The sequence below is a fragment of the Capricornis sumatraensis genome, chromosome 2, assembly GCF_032405125.1.
Source record: "Capricornis sumatraensis isolate serow.1 chromosome 2, serow.2, whole genome shotgun sequence".
In the NCBI taxonomy this organism is placed as follows: domain Eukaryota; kingdom Metazoa; phylum Chordata; class Mammalia; order Artiodactyla; family Bovidae; genus Capricornis; species Capricornis sumatraensis.
The window spans coordinates 192,842,929-192,861,601 of NC_091070.1; the positions used below are offsets into that span (position 1 = coordinate 192,842,929).

At 50.3% G+C, this 18,673-nt stretch overlaps 1 protein-coding gene across 1 annotated transcript; it reads left to right on the forward strand.

Annotated features, from left to right (window-relative positions):
• The first annotated feature begins 6,792 nt into the window (after window positions 1-6,792).
• On the forward strand, window positions 6,793-16,547 carry LDLRAD1 (low density lipoprotein receptor class A domain containing 1). Its single transcript, XM_068961503.1, has 6 exons — window positions 6,793-6,868; window positions 7,373-7,427; window positions 10,065-10,193; window positions 12,283-12,420; window positions 14,847-14,975; window positions 16,396-16,547. The coding sequence occupies exons 1-6, from the start codon at window positions 6,848-6,850 to the stop codon at window positions 16,545-16,547; spliced, it is 624 nt and encodes a 207-aa protein (XP_068817604.1). The 5' UTR covers window positions 6,793-6,847.
• Window positions 16,548-18,673: the final 2,126 nt, after the last annotated feature.

Consider the following 18,673-nt stretch of genomic DNA (forward strand, 5'->3'; position numbering starts at 1 on the left):
AGCCTACAATTAGGAAAGGCCTCCCTTATAAAAACCAAACAATACAAAAGATAAGCTGAACAAGAGCAACTATATGACTATCCTATATTCTTCGACCTGCCCTGGTTTTGTTTCTCTTTGCTTCCTGAATGAAGTACCCCAAGACACCCTCATTCCTCTTTTAAAGTATTGATCCAAGTTTGGACAAACTTCCCCCTCTTGTTTATGAGACAGCTCCTTTTATGTAGAAATACCCAATCATTCCTCTATTTGTAGGCACTCAAATATTCACGTCCTGTCTTTATTTTAGCATGATTAACCAGACATTTTCAAAAAACACTTTAACAAAGAAAAATTACCACCCCCTCCCCCAAATGTATACAGTATTAAAATATTTGACTTGAAAATTCCAACAAAAGCAAGAAAACTGGCCCCTTTTCCTAAAGTAACAGTTTGGCCCTTCCGGTGGACCCAACTTTACCTGGTTTCCCTTAGGTATCACCTTCTTTCCTACCACACAACATCTTGAGAAGCTTGCTTTTGCTCATATGCAAATCATCAAAACTCTTGAGTTGGTTCAATCCTGCCAGAATGACTTCCTAAGGTCCTCCTTGTTTCAGGTCCCTGGTCTAAGAAATACGTTGATTCAGATGATTACAAAGATGGTAGTAATCCTAATGAATGATCTAGGCCAAAGATTCCCAATCTTTACACAAAACTTCATGGATACCCTCTCGATATGGTATATTTCTTATAAATCAGAAATTACCAGATTATCTGGTCTATTGATCTTAGAAATCCTTATGTGTTATCTGCCAATCTGAACTGTGTATTAGCATGTTGAAACCTGGTACTTTGACTCAGCCAAAAGCAAACAACTTTATCCCTTATTATTAGTCTGCGTGGCTTTATTCTAGGTAAATGTGCCATTTCCACTGTGATTTTTTTAAATACATAAAACAATTCCCATTATAAATTTTGTGGGCTCTTATGTATTTTAGGATCACATGAGGGGAATCATTAATACAGAAATTTGTAGACCTTTTTTAATAAACCTAGTCAGCCCACCCACCAACCTTTGGAACAATCTATAAAATTCTCAGCTATGTCCCCATTGTCACCACACCATGGCAGTGATTTTGCCAAGATATCCTATTAGAGATCCACAGTTTAACCATTCAACAACCACTTGAGAGCCTGAGTGTCAGGCCCTATGCTGGATGATGGGCCTGCAACAACAAAGACCCAGTACCCAGCTCTGGTTGCTCAGATTTTAAAGGAGACAAACTGTTATTAATGTGATATGACCAGATAAGCATGAAGTACTGTGGGAGGACCCCTAACTTCAGTCATACCCAAGCTTAAACCTAGAGGGAGAAGGAAAGCCAGACAAAATACAGGGAGCAGTGTACCAGTGAGGATAGCATGCTCACACCTAGAGGCAACAGGTGGGGAAATGCAAATGGTTTAGCAGCCTGAGATAGCACATGCAAAAACAGCAATAGATGGGGCTGGACGGATCACAAAATAAAGGACCTCAGTAAACCCGGACCTGGTCCTGAGCAAGATGGCAGGCACAGAGAGGGTTTAAGCACGAGAGCTGCAGTGCTTTGGACAACAGCGCTCCTGATAGACTAGAGGGGCGTTAGAGAGGACAGCAATGTCTTAGCTCGGTAGTCACCTCCAGGATCTGTTAAGTTTTGTGTTTATCCAGCCATAGAGAAATGGGAAATCCCATTTGCTTCCAGGGTGGGTTTTTTTTTGGTTTGTTTTTTTAATGCCCAATAATCCTATTTCATTTTGTTTCACATATATTAATATTTTTGAGCTCTTAAACATAAGGCTCTCTGTTGCTCCACATTATTGTTTGGATGGTAAGCCTACTCATTGGGTCATAGGCACAATCTGAGTATTGCCAAGCAAACTGGAAGGCTGTCCCAGGGACTCCTAAGCTTCTTACCAGACTTCACGTTGGGCTAAATTTTTAAACCACAATGCTTGGTCTACTTATTATTGTCCTCAAATTCTAGGTGTGCCAGCCCAGCTTCTACTAACCCAGGGTATTCCTGACCCCTTGCCTCCACATTACCAGTTGCAGAGCAGGTTATGTTTGCATTTGAGTATCATCAGTAGAAGCTACCTAGACTTCCCTGGTGGCTCAGAGGTTAAAGCGTCCGCCTCCAATGCGGGAGACCTGGGTTCGATCCCTGGGTCAGGAAGATCTCCTGGAGAAGGAAATGGCAATCCACTCCAGTATTCTTGCCTGGAGAATCCCATGGACGGAGAAGCCTAGTAGGTTACAGTCCACGGGGTCGCAAAGAGTCGGACACGACTGAGCGGCTTTACCTTACCTTACCTTACCTTCTACTTCTAGACTAGAGTCTAGGGGTGGTGGTATGTGAAGGAAAGTTACACGGCTCAAAATAGCCTGGAGTTAAAACTCCCCTCCGGGTCCTTCCCACCATTCTATGCAAAACAAAAAACTCTCTCACCTGAAGAAAAAAAAATGGACGTTAAGGTTGATTAGCCCAGCTCCCAGCCAGTCCAGCCTCTGGCCGATCTCCAGAATTCCTTGCCCTAGCCATTTAAGAGATAACGACTCCAAACAACCTTGGAGAAGAACAGGCCCCCTTAAGACAGTAGATTTCCACATATATGGCTATATATGCTTACTATTTTCTTAGGTTAGTGCAGCAGCTCACTAATCTGACTCCTGCCCCTTCTCGCCTTATTAAATGTGATCTGTTCCTGTAAAGTGCCGGTCTCTTTCACTTTTTCTGAACCTCGCCTTCTCAAACTCCCTTACCCTACAGTATGCACAGTGACAGAGACAGCAGATTGAGATAGTGGGAAACACAGCCTTCTGTGAGAAGCTAGATTGTACAGTTAGTGTAGATTTTGTGACTGCAATAATTAAATTCTGAAGTGCTGTTTGTATACCTTCTCTGAAATGTATAATTGTTGAAATCAGCTTTACTATTTCACTATTAAGTATTCTCTTCCTGTGATGTTAATGAATTATCTGTTTAGAGCAGGCGATCTTGACCTTTTTCATGCCATAGACCTTTTTGATAATCTGATGAAGCCTATGGACTGACTCTTCCTCAGAATAATGTTTTCACAGGCATAAAACCAAGCATAAAGGATTGCAAAGAAAACTAATCATATTAAAATACAATTGTTATTTTCAAAATTTTTCAATTATATATATATGTACTTCTTTATTAACACATAAAATAAGGCCTAGTGGAGAAGGCAATGGCACCCCACTCCAGTACTCTTGCCTGGAAAATCCCATGGATAGAGGAGCCTGGAAGGCTGCAGTCCATGGGGTCGCTGAGGGTCGGACACGACTGAGCAACTTCACTTTCACTTTTCACTTTCATGCATTGGAGAAGGAAATGGCGACCCACTCCAGTGTTCTTGCCTGAAGAATCCCAGGAAAGGGGGGGCCTGGTGGGCTGCCGTCTATGGAGTCGCACAGAGTCGTACACAACTGAAGTGACTTAGCAGTAGCAGCAGTAGCAGTGGTGGTCCTAAAACTATTGGAATTTCAAAGTTATTTCAAATTTTATTTTGAAACCTCAGCAACAACTGTAATATGTAAATATCTGATTTCTGTTGGTGATAAAGTCACAGGAACTGCTCACAGTACTATCAATCGTTGACTGTGTTCATAATTAAAGGACATGCTATATTTCAGTTAGAAGTTAGTGAAAATATTTAACTTTTCTCTTCCAAGTTACTGAACCTCTGCTTTAGGGGTTGTCTAATTTTACTTTGTTATTTTGAGAGTATAATATTTTTATTTGTTCACTTCTAAATGATTTGGGCTTATTTTACTATTATATGTTTTATATACTTGAATTGTTTTGCAACATTGTAGCAATAATTGAAGGCATGGGTGGAAAGAAATCAGCAACTGACTAGAAATGAAAGGTTTCAACAAAAACTTTTGAAAATGTTACCTCAAGAGATACCGTCATGCAGTCATTACTGGAGTCCCACATCTGAAAATTTCATAATGTTTAAGTATGTATGTGTCAAAATTTGGTTCATCTGCACTGAGAAATATTATAATGCTATCTTGTAAAAGTGTCTACTTAGATATTTCATGATGAAGTTTGTATATTGATTCCCCATGACTTTTGCAAAGCCCTTTAGAGTACTCTCACTGTCACCTTTAAATGTGTCTTTACAGCATCCTTCTGGGAAAGCAGGATGGGGTTTAACATCTCCGTGTTAGAATTGAGGAAACAGAGTCTCCGCGTGGAAAGGCATCCAGCCAGGACTCTCAGAGTTATGGAAGGTACAGTGATAGATGCTGAAGCAGGGACTGAGCCTCACCTCTAGGCAGGTCTGGAAGTCGATGTGACAGGTGCCTGGGTCAATCTAGTTGTGGTACCCACTTACTATTGACCAACCCTGAGCTGCGCCCTGGACTACAAAGTAGACCCTCCCTCAAGCAGATCTCTTTGTAATTATAAACAAACCAAGCCATTCAGAAACAATATTGTACTCTCCCAGGGTGCAGAACACCTTCACGTACATAGATTACTCGTTCTAACCACAAAATTCTGAGGTGAGTATTCTTATCTCCATTCTTCAGATAAGGAAACAGAGAGGCTGTGACTTGCCGCCTTAAATTAGGTAGGTATTAATTTGGCAGAATCAGAATAAAAACCCAGGTTTGTCTGACAAGCTGAGACTTGCTGATCTTATGGGCAGAGGATCTCCGCTAGCCATAGCCAGGGTCAGATGGAGCCCTAGACCATAAGGAGTATCAGTTCAGTTCAGTTCAGTTCAGTCACTCAGTCGTGTCCGACTCTTTGCGACCCCATGAATCGCAGCACACCAGGCCTCCCTGTCCATCACCATCTCCCGGAGTTCACTCAGACTCACGTCCATCGAGTCACTGATGCCATCCAGCCATCTCATCCTCTGTTGTCCCCTTCTTGTCCTGCCCCCAATCCCTCCCAGCATCAGAGTCTTTCCCAATGAGTCAACTCTTCGCATGAGGTGGCCAAAGTACTGGAGTTTCAGCTTTAGCATCATTCCTTCCAAAGAAATCCCAGGGCTGATCTCCTTCAGAATGGACTGGTTGGATCTTCTTGCAGTTCAAGGGACTCTCAAGAGTCTTCTCCAACATCACAGTTCAAAAGCATCAATTCTTTGGCATTCAGCCTTCTTCACAGTCCAACTCTCACATCCATACATGACCACAGGAAAACCATAGCCTTGACTAGACAGACCTTAGTCAGCAAAGTGATGTCTCTGCTTTTGAATAGGGAAAGGCAAATCTGAGGAGGTGGGGAGAGTTGGAGAAGGCTTCATGGAATAAGATTCTTGCCTGGTTCTGGACAAGAAAGATGGATTTAGAAAGGTCGATGGAGCCAGCAGAAATCACTCTAAGCAAGTGACAAGCTACATACTGGGAGAGATGTGTTTGATCCATGCCACGAAGGATTCAAAGTCAGCATAAAGAAACCCATAAGTCAATAAGAAAAAGATAAGTCACCTATAGAAAAATGGACAACAGATAGGAAAAAGCCTTTCACGAGGGAAGAAATCCACACGACCAATATATTTTAAGAGGGCAACATTGCAGCATGGGCTGGGGCAGGGCTTTTCAAACTGAATATGCATTTGAGCCTCCTAAAGCTCTTGTTAAAATGCAGGTTCTGGCTCTGTGGGCCTGGATGGGATTCCGTCTCTCACACATGATGAGGTCCTGCTGGTCCGAGGACCACACTTTTGAGAAGTGAGGAGATAGGTAGAGGTAATGTGTGAACTTCTCAGCCACCCACGTCTATAACGCAGCTGTGCCTCCTTTCAACTGTGAACCTTGGGCAAGTAACAATGTTTCTGTGCCTCAGTTTCCTCATCTGCGAAATGGAGATGATAATAGTCTCCATCATTTGTGGTCGGGAGGACTGAGTGGGTTAACATATGTAACACCTGTAGTGCAGCATGTGACAAGACAAGCGTTCAGTACATGTTAGCAGTTGGCGGTGGCCATAGGAGTTACTAGAGAAACGCAAACTAAACCACAGTAAGACAGCATTTCACACCCACCAGAGGCGGATGGAGGTCAGAAAGTCTGACACGTTCAAGACTGAGGACACAGACACTCTCGTCACTGCTAATGGGGGTGCAAACCGGTACAGCCTCCTGGAAGAGTGGTTGGGTAGTATGTGGTGAAGTTGGGGGCCCCTGCAGTGTGATTCCAGATGTATGTGTGTGTGTATTTCTAGAGAGTGTGTTGGGTGTTGAGTGGGGAGGACAAAGAGATCCATCTACGGGGGCACCGCCTTTCTTCAGGAATGAGGGGAAAAGAAGTTTCGAGAGACAGATGAAAAAGCTGAAACTCAGGTTAAGTGACCTATCATTTTAGTGGAAAATACATATTCTTTCCACACAGATTATGTATTTCATTGAACAAACATCAGTGAAAGCACGATCCCTGCTTTTTAGCCACTGGAACTGGGTATTTCCGCCTGGATCTTCATGCAGCTGGGGGGTACCTGAGATCCTCATCATCGATGTGGAGAAAAATCACACACTGAAAAATTTCTGGGTTCAGCTTCCCTCTCGCTCTCTGAACTTCAGGCTCTTCTCTCACATAGAGAATTCTGGCGTTGGAGCGTGGCTGTCAGCCTGCAGAGGCGGAAGAGGCCAGGCCAGAGCAGGGCCCTCCTGCCCTCTCCTCTTCTCAGGAGGCAGCCTGGGAGGAGCCTACCCACAGGGAGGGTGCGGCCAGGAAAGGCCTCCTGTCATTCCTCCTCCTGGCTGCCCTTGGTGACAGGCCGGGAACCTGGCGAGTTTTCCGCACTGCCAGGGCCGGAGACTGGAGCTGGGGGCCGGAGACATGAACAAGATCTTTCCCCAGGTAAGAGCTGCCCTGAGACGGCTCCTGACCTGGGGGGCGGGGCGCGGGGCAAACCCCGGGATAATGGTGGGCAGTAAAGAGGGGAGACACTGAGGTCCCCCACCGCCCCGAGGCTCTCTACCACGTTGTAGGAAGATGCAACAGGTGAACCAGGTACATGGTTCAGGTGGTGAGAGCTGGGAGGGGTCAGGAGGCTAGGGGAGGGAATGATCAACATTAAGGTGGGGCGCCTGGGGAGCTTCTCCAAGGGGGTACCCCTGAGCTGGTTTGAAGGATGAACGTTTGCCAAATAGGCAGTGGAGGAAAAGGCTTTCCGGGCAAAGGGCACAGTACAGGCAAAAGTGTGGGAACATAAAGTAGACATAAGTGTGGGGCAGCCGAGTGGGAGGGCCAGTGTTTCCACCCAAGGCTCTTGTGAGGCTTCTGAAAAACTTTTCAGTCTAGCCGCCTGAGGCTGGACATCCCCTCACCTCAGCCCACCCCACATTCTGTTCTCTTGGGCAGGGGGATGCCAATGGCAATGCTGCTGCTGGAAGCAAAGCCCTCCCTGGAGGGGAAGGTAAAGGCCGGGGAACCTGGGGCCAGCCCCTCCCCCACATGGGACTTCCTTGATGCTGGGCGGTTGCTATGGAGACACAAAAGTGGCTCCCTAAGTCTCCCTCTGTCTCTCAGACCTCTGCCCCATTGTTGATGTCATCCATTCCCAGTGTCCCAGCCATCTGTACTGATGGCCATTTGCTAAATGCATAAGCTCATGTGCTGCCCACCCCACAGACATACACTGCCCCCCAAAACCCATAGAGGAAAGAGCTCTAGAGGCCAGTCCCTGACTCAGGGTGACCCAGGTGGGTCTCTACCTCTGAGGGATAAGGTGGGAGGGATCTCACATTTATTGAGCACCTGCTCTCAGCCACGGGCTCACCAAGTGACCAGGACAGTGTGCTTTACTTCTGTGGAATAAATAAGAAAAGAATACTTTTATTGAGCACCTACTATGTGTCCAATCTTGACTCTCACTTGACCACTGAGGGGAGAGACCCAGAGGGGTAGCTACTATTAATAACTACCAAGGATCAAGGCCCTACTGTGTGCGCAGCACCATGGGGCCTCTTCTACACCCAATGGTCAGCTCCGAGGGGGTCTCCTGTTAGGTGCAATAGCAGATGAGGCAGCTGAGGTGACGTGAGGTCGGGTGATTCAGCCAAACTGGGATCCGTCACGGATGGGAGGCATGAGGCAGGGTTCAAGTTCAAATTAGGGTCCCTCAGCTTGCAGAGCCCCAGTATCTTTTTTCTCCACAGTGGCGCTCATTTATTTCAAGCCTGCTTCATGAAGGACCTGGCATGGAATAATGGCCTCCTTTTCCCATCTGTCCCCAGGGGGATCAGCACTTAAGGGCTTTCAGGCTTTGAAGTGCGACCTTCACCTGGCCATGGACCCCGCGACGCTCCTGTGATCCCTCCTGCCCCACCTGTGCTGCGCAAATATTTGAGAAGCAGCTGCTTGGCCGACTGACCAGGACGCTTCTCCTTGCCAGCTTTCTCGCTGTCTCCCTGGTTACCCGAGTTTACAAGGGAGCCACTGACCAAGGCTGCAAGGAATGTGGGCTTTAGATTTATGCTGCGTCTCCTAATATGTCTCCCTTCCCAAGGTACCCCCACCCTGGGCTTCAGCCACACTTTCTGTCCCCCACATGCCATCGGGACCTCTACCCTCCTGGGCCCTCTACTTGGACTGCGCTCTCCTTGCACCTTCCCCTCCACCCGCCCATGGAAATCCCATCCTCCTTCAAGGACCCAGGACACCCCATTCACCACCTTGGTCACCTGGCTGTGCGAGCTGCTGGGGTACAGGTACTGGTCTGACTGATGGACCAGCACAGAGCAGGCTGCTCTGAAAATGTGAGTGGACTGTATGGAAGAGACCTGAACTGACTCGAACTGGGTTCTTCCCAAAGCACCTATCGTGTGCCTGCTGCTGGGCTGACCTCTGGGGACACATGCTCCTGCCCTTCCCTCAGATAGTCCCCGGGGGACAGAGGAGTGCTCACGCTCTTGTTTTTGTGTCCAGACCTTGCCTTCTAAGTGCAACTGCAAGCTTTTGGAGGGCAAGGATCAGAGATGTGCTTGCTTTTATGTCCTCTACAGAGCAGGGCACCTGGTGTTAGTCACTCAGTCATGTTCAGCTCTTTGCAACCCCACGGACTGTAGCCTGCCAGGATCCTCCAGGCAGGAGTACTGGAGTGGGTTGCCATTTCCTTCTCCAGGGGATCTTCCCTACCCAGGGATTGAACATGGGTCTCCCATGTTGCAGGCGGATTCTTTACCATCTGAGCCACCAGGGAACTTAGAAGGTCCCCAATAAGATTTTCTTTCATTATTTCAAAAGCCAGAAAAAATTCAGGAGCAAAGTCAGTTAAGGGTGTCACTATCATTTCCAGATTGGCACATAGTAGACGCTCAATAAAGACAACTAGTAGCTAGAACCTTTATAGCACTTACTATGTACCAAGCCCTGTTCTGATCCAGTACCTAGCTCAATCCTCTCAACAATTCTAATGTAGGCATTGGAGCCCCATTTCCCACATGAGGAAAACAGGCACAGAGAAGTAAAGGGGCTTCTCAGTGTGGCCCAGCTGAAAAGTGGTGGAGCTGGGATTCCAACCAGCATCCTGGCAGGTTCCAGAAGGAACAATCAGCTGACACCATGGAAAGAGTGCCAATTTTGGCACCAAACAGATGTGGGCTGACATAACAGCTCCACACAAGGGGACCTGGACTTTTCCTTCTCTGAGCTTCAGTTTCCTCATCTGTAAAATAAAAGTTGTCTTGAGTAATGAAATAATGGCCATGAAGGGCCTGCTTTGGCTTCTGCCCTACGGCAGGAACTCAGTAAGCAGGTGTCCGTGTCTCCTTCCTCATCTCCTGAGACTCATGGAAGGACACGGGGCTTAGGGGGTAGAGCAGAGACCTGGGGCCCTCGTCCCGACTGCCACTCACCAGCTCCTGGATGTGGGCCAGGCCTAGGCGTTTGGTGGAGTGGGTCCACAGGCAGAGCTGAGAGCCTCTCAGTGGGCTTGGGAGCGCCCTCCTCCAGGGAAGCCTGTCCTACCCCAGGACCCCAGTGAAGAGGGACCACTTGTAGGGCTCAGGGCAGGGGACTGGCTGCTCCATCACGGGTTTCCCACCCCACACAGCGAACTGCAGCCCTTGCTGCTGCTCACGCCGAGGGGCCTGCCTCTCAGCCTTCCTGATGCTCCTGCTGACCACTCTTGCAGCTCTGATCGCCCTGGTCGCCATCCTTGGACCCCCACCTCGCACACCAGGTCAGGGTGGGCAAGAGAGAGTGGGTCAGACTTGTTGGGAGGGTAGAGGGAACACAGAGCGATGGGGGAAACTGATCCTGCCTGGCTTCTCCACAAAGTGACTTCTGAACAGTCCCTTAGGGTGCATGTACAGACACACACTGACTCTGACAAGCACACACCTCTGAGCTTCCATCTGCACATCTGTAGCCTGAGCTGTTGAAGTGGAACCAGCTATGATGCCACCTCCTCCAGGAAGCCTTCCCCTGCCTGCCTTGTTTAGGAGCCTTGTTTCAGCTCCCATTGCTCTCACACTTCCTCTCCCCCCAAGCCCAATCACCCAGAGTGGTGTTGTCCTTCTGTGTGTCTGTCTTGACCACAAAGGACAGGGACCTGTCCAGTACATCCCTGAGGCCAGGCAGGCTTCAGCAGTGAGCCCAACACCAAACGTGACCTCGTGGAGCTAACAGTTTGCAGAGTGACACAGAGGTTAACCCAATAAGCACTTTAAGGCAGGCTTAGTGGGAGCTCTGAGAGTCTGGGATGGGGCTCTGGCCAGTTCAGGGATCAGGATGGGCACCTTGAGAAGTGAACGGCACTGAAGCATGAAGGGAAAGCGGGGTTGCTTGGTGGAGGGGGTGGCGGGAAAAGCATCCAGTCACAGGAAAGAGCATGCGTGGGGTGGAAGGAAATATGAAGAGAAGGTCAGTGGGCTCGGTGGACAGGGCAGCGGGTGGGGCCAGGGGCCCAGGGCCCAGAGCCTCGAAGGCTGCACTGGGGAAGGAGGTCACCATCTAGAGAGCCATGGGAAGGAATTAGCTGGAGGTGGGATGTCCCCAGACCTACCTTTCTGAGAGATGTCTCTGTTGCCTAGCAGGAGGTGCTAGGGAACACAGTGAGAATAGGGGTAGAATCCACGGCACCCTCGTGCCTGTGCACGGACACTGCGGGTAGATGTGAACACAGGAAGAGCTGGCTCCATGCATGTACCTGAGTGTCTGTGTGTACATGTGTGCAAGCATCTGTGTGCATGCACATGTTTGTATGTGCAGGTACATATCTGTGTGTTTGCCCTTGTGTGTGCATGTCTGTGTTTGTGCAAGTGTGTCCAAGCGTGTATGTCTGTGGGCAGTTGTGTGTGTGTGACAATGTGCCTCTGAGAGCCAGCCCCCTCACACTAGCTGAGGCAGTTCCAGGAGACGAGCTGTGATTCACATGTGCACAGACCCACATAAACTCACCCCTACCTCCAACCCACACACACGTGTGTCTGCGTGCACAACCCGCAGAACTGGACCTCCAGGCTTCTCTGTCAGTTTCTCTCCCCTAATTCTTTGGAGCAGCCCCAGGGCTGGGTGCTCCACGCAGTGGGACAGAGGGAAGACTCTCAGAGGGACAGACACTCAGACGGTCCCCACCACTCCTGGGCACTGCGGAGGCAGCCCTCCCTCAGGAAAGAGAGAGGCAGCAGCCTGGTTATTAGCTGTGTTGCCAGGCCTCTCAAACCTCACCGAGTCTTACTTTTCTCAGCTGTAAAATGGGGCTAGTGACAGCATGTCACAGGAGGGTTCAGCGAAACAATAGAATAAAAATGTGAAGGTGTTTGCAGCCTGTACAGCTGTCCCAGATATAAGGACTGTGGCATAACGGTCACTAGCTGGCCCCAGGATGTTGCCTCTGACACCCTCACCTGCACCAGGAGCCCTGCCATGAAAACCCCATCACTGGCTTGAGGCCTGTCCTGAGGAGCTTCCCGTGAGATGGTTGTTCGATAGACATGGGAACCATGACTTTCTCTGCACTCTCTCCAGGCTTATTCACACAGAGACTTTTGTGTAATCTCCCCAGCAGTCCCACGGGATGTGTGCTATGCTCCCCACTTTGGAGACAAGGAACCTGAGGCACAGAGAGGTCAGGTCACCTGCCCATGGTCACACAGCTGGCAAGCGGTTGAACTGGGGCTTGCACGCTATCTTCAATGCCGAGCTCAGGGTCCTCCCTGTGGCCCCAGACCCTCGCTCCAGCTCAGGTGGGGCTCAGTGGGGAGAACTTGGTGATGCCCTTGTGAACACCACCCTTGACCCTTCCGGGGCTGGCCCCGCCCACTCAGGGGCCCAGGCCTGTGTGACGCAGACGAACAGGACGGGCTTCCTGTGCGACGACCGAAGCAGCTGCATCCCGGCCAGCAGGGTCTGTGACGGCGTTCGCACCTGTGCCCGCGGCGAGGACGAAGAGGAGGCCTTGTGCCGTGAGTACCTACGCCAGGGCCCCTTGAGAGCTGCCCCAACTCCAGCTCTCCCTGCAGCTAGACTGAAGCTTGACCACCCTGAACGTACCAGGCATCCTTGTGTGCTTCTATGCCTTTGGTTGTATACTGCCAGGAACATTTTCTCCCACCCTGTCCCAGTCACATGCACACACATATGCCCACACAAGGGAATGCCTCCATTCTGGGTCTGGAGAAACTTTATGCAACCCTCACGGCAGAGTTCAAGTGTTACCTCCTCCAAGAAGCCTTCTCTGACTCCCAAACTAGATGCTGCTGCTGCTCAGTCGCTTCAGTCGTGTCTGATTCTGTGTGATCCCATAGATGGCAGCCCGCCAGGCTCCCCCGTCCCTGCGATTCTCCAGGCAAGAACACTGGAATGGGTTGCCATTTCCTTCTCCAATGCATGAAAGTGAAAAGTGAAAGTGAAGTCGCTCAGCTGTGTCAAACTCTTAGCGACCTCATGGACTGCAGCCCACCAGGCTCCTCCATCCATGGGATTCTCCAGGCAAGAGTACTGGAGTGGGGTGCCATCGCCTTCTCCACAAACTGGATGAAGTTCCCTTTACTGGACTCTCATAGCCCCTGTGCTTACCTGTGTCCCAGCCCCAGTCACATTGATTGTCGATCTCGTTTGGCATGTTTGCCCCCACCATCAAACTGTGAACTCCTCTGAGGCAAACCTAGTCTGCTTGGTCTTGGGGCCCAGGGCCTGGCACAGGGCTCTGCACAGAGAAATATCTGGAATGATTTGTTGAATAAATGATGAAGTTAGTGAATCAACCAATGAATGAATGGGAAGGTCTAACCCCAGACCTTAGACCTGACAGTTCTCAAGAGAGAGGAGTTGCCACAGAGGAGGGAAAGAGCTCGGTGAGTTAGAGTGGGTGGGGCGGGGTAGCTTATGAGGGAGGGTCATTGCGTCGTGAGCCCTCAAGACCAGAAGAGGCCTTAAATTCATCTAGCCCATGTTCCAGCTCATGCCCCAACCCCTCTGCCACCCAGCCTCTGCTTGCACACTCCCAGGATAGAAGCTCACTACAACTCGAGGCAGCCGCTGCTCTCACTCTGGTTTTCCAATGGGGACGTCTCCCTTGTACTGAGTTTAGGGCTACCTCCCCACAGCACCCTTGACTGGTTCCAGCTGTAACCTCTCATCAACCCCTGCCCTCCAAGAACCATATGTCGATCTGTTTCCCATGATGGTGGCACTGCGTGGATTGGAGATTGCTTTGTTGTCCCGCATGAGTTTCCTCTTCCCTGAACTACACTCAACTCCCAGTCACCCCGTTGTGACTGGTCTTTCCCACTCCACCAACATCCACAGAACGCAAACCAACTGCCCATGTCCCTCTCCCTGGACTAGCTCCAGAAGCAGCCATGACACTTCCAGCTGGCTCTGCCCAGTCCAAAGAACAAAGACTTTTCCCCTCCTAAGTCTGGGTTATATCTCTAGTGATGTGGCCTGAGTTTGTGTTAATTTTTGGTAGCCCTGTCACACTGCAGTCTAATACAGAACCCACTTTCAAGAACGGTGTCTGATTCCCTCTCACAAAACATGTGAACACACATGCCCTGAGTTCCAGGATCCAAGTGCAGGACCTCACATCTATTCTTCTTAAAAAGAGTTTACTCTGCTTATCTGTGGCTGTGCTGGGTCCCCACCGCCGATCTGGCTTCTCTAGCTGCAGAGAGCAGGAGCCACTCTGGTTGCGGTGCTCGGGCTTTTCACTGCAGCGGTTTCCTTGCCGTGGGGCGCAGGGTCTAACTGCAGGGGCTTCAGGAGTCGCAGCACGTGGGCTCAGCAGCTGTGGCTCTCGGACTCTGCAGCACCGGCCCAGTAGTTGTGGCTCACAGGCATAGTTGCTCCATGGGATGTAAAATCTTCCCAGATCAGGGATTGAGTCTGTGTCTCCTGCATTGGCAGGTGATTTCTTTACCGGTTAGCCACCAGGGAAACTCCACATTTATGCTTGCTGTGTTCCAGTTGGAGGAAGCTTCCTGGAGGTGAAGGAACTTGAACCTGGGCTTGCAGGTGGAATGGTTTGGACAGGTGTCAAGAAGGACATTTCTGGAGGGAGGAGGAGAGTAAGACATGCTGTGGATGGGAAGGAGCAAGAGCTGAGTCGGCGTGAGGAAGGGAGGAGCAGCTCTGGGCATCCTGCTGGATGAACAGGGAAAGAACCCTCCTCTCCCCTTGACTGACCTCCCCAGGAAACATTCTTCTTGTGTTCTCCTTGTGCCCTTCCTGGATGCTCAGTGACCTCGGGTTTGTCAGCTGCCAGGCTGGTCAGGACAATCTACCTCCATTTAGCTGTGAGACACCTGCAGCCTGAATGTACCAGCCTGCCTGTACCTGAACTTCAGCCAGATGTGGGCTTGCTCCTGCTTCATCTCTCCCTCTGTAGGAGCTGTGCCCCAGAGCCTCCCTGGCTTTCTCGTGGCTCACTGTGGACACCCTGCTTCCTGGATCTACTCAGACCAAATGTGTGATGGGATCAACAACTGCGGGGACTGCTCAGATGAACTGAGCCCAGGTGGGGGTCTGGGCACAGGCTGGGCTGGGAAACTGGCCAGGCAGCGGCCAGAGGGCAGAAGTTAACCAGAGAATCTCTAAGGTTCCCCCTCCATCTCCTGTTTTCATTCTAGGAAGATGTTTTCCACTTCTGCTTGAATGCCTCAAGTGGCAGGGTGCTCATTACCACTACAAGTGGTTCCTTCCAGAGGGTTATTCTTCTGTGGTGGGGAGCTTAGTTTCAAGGTCTCAAATAAGGAAGCCAGGAAGCCCAGAGGGCAGTCACAAGAAGAGTACATACGTAGCCCAACTGGGGTTTGAACCTGGGCTTCCCTCATCTCCTCTGCACCACCCAACAATCCTGTGAGGAAAGCAGAGCAGAAATCACTGGCCCTAATTTATATATGGGTAAACTGAGGCCAGAGGGGAGAAGTGACTTAGTAAAATGAGTGATAAAGAGGGAGCTTGGGTATGAACTCAGGTCTCCCAACTCTAAGATTTGAGTTCTTTCACTCCCCCATAGTTTGCTTCCAATCTCTTCCCTGGCATTCAACCCACAAATATGTTCTGAGCACTGTTGGGGGCTGGCCTGGTGCTAAGTCCTGCTGGGAAGCAGCCAGGGGTCAAACATATGTCCTATCCCTAGGACTTACATCATGCTAGTGACTAAAGGTAGTGCCAGGGGTCCTGGAGAGGTTTTTGTTGCGGGGGAGGGGAGAAGAAATCATCAAGGGAGATTTCTCAGAAGAGACTGTGTTCAAGCAGGCCTTAAAAAATGGACAGGGTTTCACCAGGCAGAGGCTGAGTATGCAGCAGAGAACCCTGGAGGCCCAGGGTCCAGGGTAAAGGAGGGAGGCCTGCGAGGTTCCCTCAGGGAGTCGTAAGTGGGCTGGTGCGACCAAATTTAGGGTGAGAGGGGAGGATGGGAGATGATGGGCACCCGTTAATATCTGAACACTGTCTGTGGGCCTGGCACTTGGCCTATCTTTCTTAGTAACAACCTCAAGCAGATGAGGAAACTGAGGCTCAGACAGGGTGAGAGACTCGCTTGAGGTCACACGCAAAGTCACGCAGAAGTTTAGCCCTTCTGGATGGCACATATACGATATATATGCCACTTCCCTCTGCTTTGGTACCTAAGGCAGATATTACTAGGCTTGGACACAGCCTCAGTGCTTTTCTCAGCTCAATAATCCTAGTGGGGCCCACTGATGGATCACATGAGATGTACATGAGACAGGGTATCTGTCACCCTGCCACGAGGATGCCACCCCAGGAGGCTCTGAGCTGAGTTGGGGATTCTAGATTCTCTCTTCTGCAGGAAATAAGGAATACAGTCAACCTGTGTCAGATAGGGTAGGGCTGTGGGGGCTATGGCCAGTTGCAGGGCTAAGGAGTGCCCTGGTGGATGGGGCATTCTAGCTGTTCTTCTGTCTTCCCAGGGACTACCTGCCCGCCCTGTGGCCCTGGGTGGTGGCGCTGCCCCTCGACTGTCTTCAGATACTGCAGCTGTATCCCCAGGAGCCTCTGCCGGGATCGTGTGCAGCATTGCTCCGACTGGTCCGACGAGTACTCCTGTCCTGGCCCTGACTGAATCACCCAGGCCAGAGCGGGCTGCTGGCTGGAATGGTGCTGCTAACCCTTCACATGCGCCATGAATCCAAGGGCAGAAAGGAGTCTTTGAGATCACGTAGAGGACTCTGCACACCACTGTCTCTGAATAGGAATTGCCTCTCCTGCTTTCAAGTTTTTCATCCTCTGCTTGGATGCTTCCAGGGATGGGGGGCTCATTACCATGTTAGGCAGCTCCTAACAAAGATGAGGGAAACCTGCTTCCATGATTTGCAGCCAGCCTCTGGCGACACACAGAGGAAATCTGCTCCTTTGCTCCAAGACACGCTTATAGATCCTGACCTTGTCACTCCTTGGAGAAAAAATAAGTTTGGGGCTTGAACACCAAGCGGAGAAGTTTAGCCCTTCTGGATGGCACATATACGGTACATAATGCCACTCCCTGCTGCTTTGGTACCTAAGGCAGATATTGCGAGGTTTGGATATAGCCTCAGTGTTTTTCCCAGTTCAATAATCTAGTGGGGCCCACTAATGGATCACACGAGATGTACATGAGACGGGGTACTTGTCACCCTGCTACAAGAAAGCCACCCCAGGAGGCTCTGAACTGTAGGAAGAACAGCCTGAGGAGCCCCTCCTCAACCCCTTCCATCCTCTCTCCTCTGGACCACTTCCACTCTCACCCCAAGACCACATGCCCAACCAAACAGCCCAGGTTCCTTCAAGTTGGGATTGTATTTCAATCCCGAAGCCTGAGTGAACCAGCTGTTTCTTGGCATACATTCCGGTTTTACAACACCCAGGCAGGCAAGGATGGATATATCCATTAAACAGATGAGGAAACCGTGGCCCCCAGGATCGTACAGCAAAGTCAGGCTCAGAAGTGGGACTCAAACACGGTCCATGGTGTCCCAACCCCAAAGTCGTTTCTGCTACCAATGTGACCCTATCTTGGCCGGGGTGGAGGCAGAGTCTCTGGGTTATTAAAAATGTAGCTTGAGGGTCAGAAAGTGTCCCACCCTTATACTGAAAGATGGACTTGGAATCTGTCTAATAAGAGGGTTCCTGTTGATGGAGACAGACATATCCCTGTTGGAAATTAATATAATCAATTCTATGTATCAGTCTTCTGTGAGATTTGAATTAAAAATGGACATCTGAGAGACAGGTGAGCTCCGGTTCATTCATTGCCGCCTGAGTCAATTCATTTGCTCACTGAACAGTCTCTGTGTGCCTGTTCTGTGCCAAGCCCAGTGCCAGGCACCCAGAAGTGAACAGACCTGGACCCTAGCGCCCAAGGAGAAGAAGGTGTCACAGAGGAGGCCCCTCACACTGGAAGGACGGCTGGGGCAGCAGGAAGTGCTGGGCTGAGGGCACCAAGGAGGGGACTTGGAGAGCCAGGATATAACCGTATTTCTGACTCAGATGAACTGAGGGCCAGCTCGCGGAACAGGACACCTCAGAGATCCTGCCCGAGCGAGGCTCAGCCCTGGGTTCTGGCACCTTTGGCTGAGTTTCTCTCCAAGGGCAGCACAAATGGGGCACAGCCAGCATGCTCGAGGCATCCTCGGTTCCGAAGACGGATCCAGAGGAACTGACTGACCCCTCAGGAGGAAGAAATGAAAATTCACTTGGACAGAGTGCCAGGCGGGCTATGAACCATGGGGCAACAAAGAGTCGGACACAACTGAGCGAGTAAGCATAACCCGGGGAACAAGAAAAGGTCCAGCGGCTCATGCCCAGCGTTCACATGCCAACATGTTCCCGGTGCCCGGAGCATTAGATGTTGAAAACAAGGTCACTGAGGGGAGGCCATGGGAACAAGAGCCTATGCTAGCTCCCACTGAAACCACACAGCTTAGATTGGGCTCACACTCCGCCAAAACCCAGGCTGGGACTTGAGCCCACTGCCTTTTAATTGAGGTCACACGCCTGGTCTCAGGACTTAATGAAGCTCAGGTTCTTCAGGTCTCTTCACAGAAACAATTCAGGGATAGGTAAGAAGTGGGTTTATTTAGAGAGACACATATTCTGCAGACAGAATGCGGTCCCTCTCAAAAGGTGAGAATGGCCCTGGGAGAAACACACTCCACACGCAGAGCGTGGGCCATCTCAGAAGGGGGAGGGCCTGAAACACGGGGCGGCTAG

Bases quoted from the DNA above. Each gene is read 5' to 3' on its own strand.
- LDLRAD1 (XM_068961503.1), top strand. From the start codon at position 6,848: ATGAACAAGATCTTTCCCCAG. The intron at 7,428-10,064 runs GTAAAGGCCGGG...CACCCCACACAG, and splicing joins AGCCCTCCCTGGAGGGGAAG to CGAACTGCAGCCCTTGCTGC. The intron at 14,976-16,395 runs GTGGGGGTCTGG...CTGTCTTCCCAG, and splicing joins CTCAGATGAACTGAGCCCAG to GGACTACCTGCCCGCCCTGT.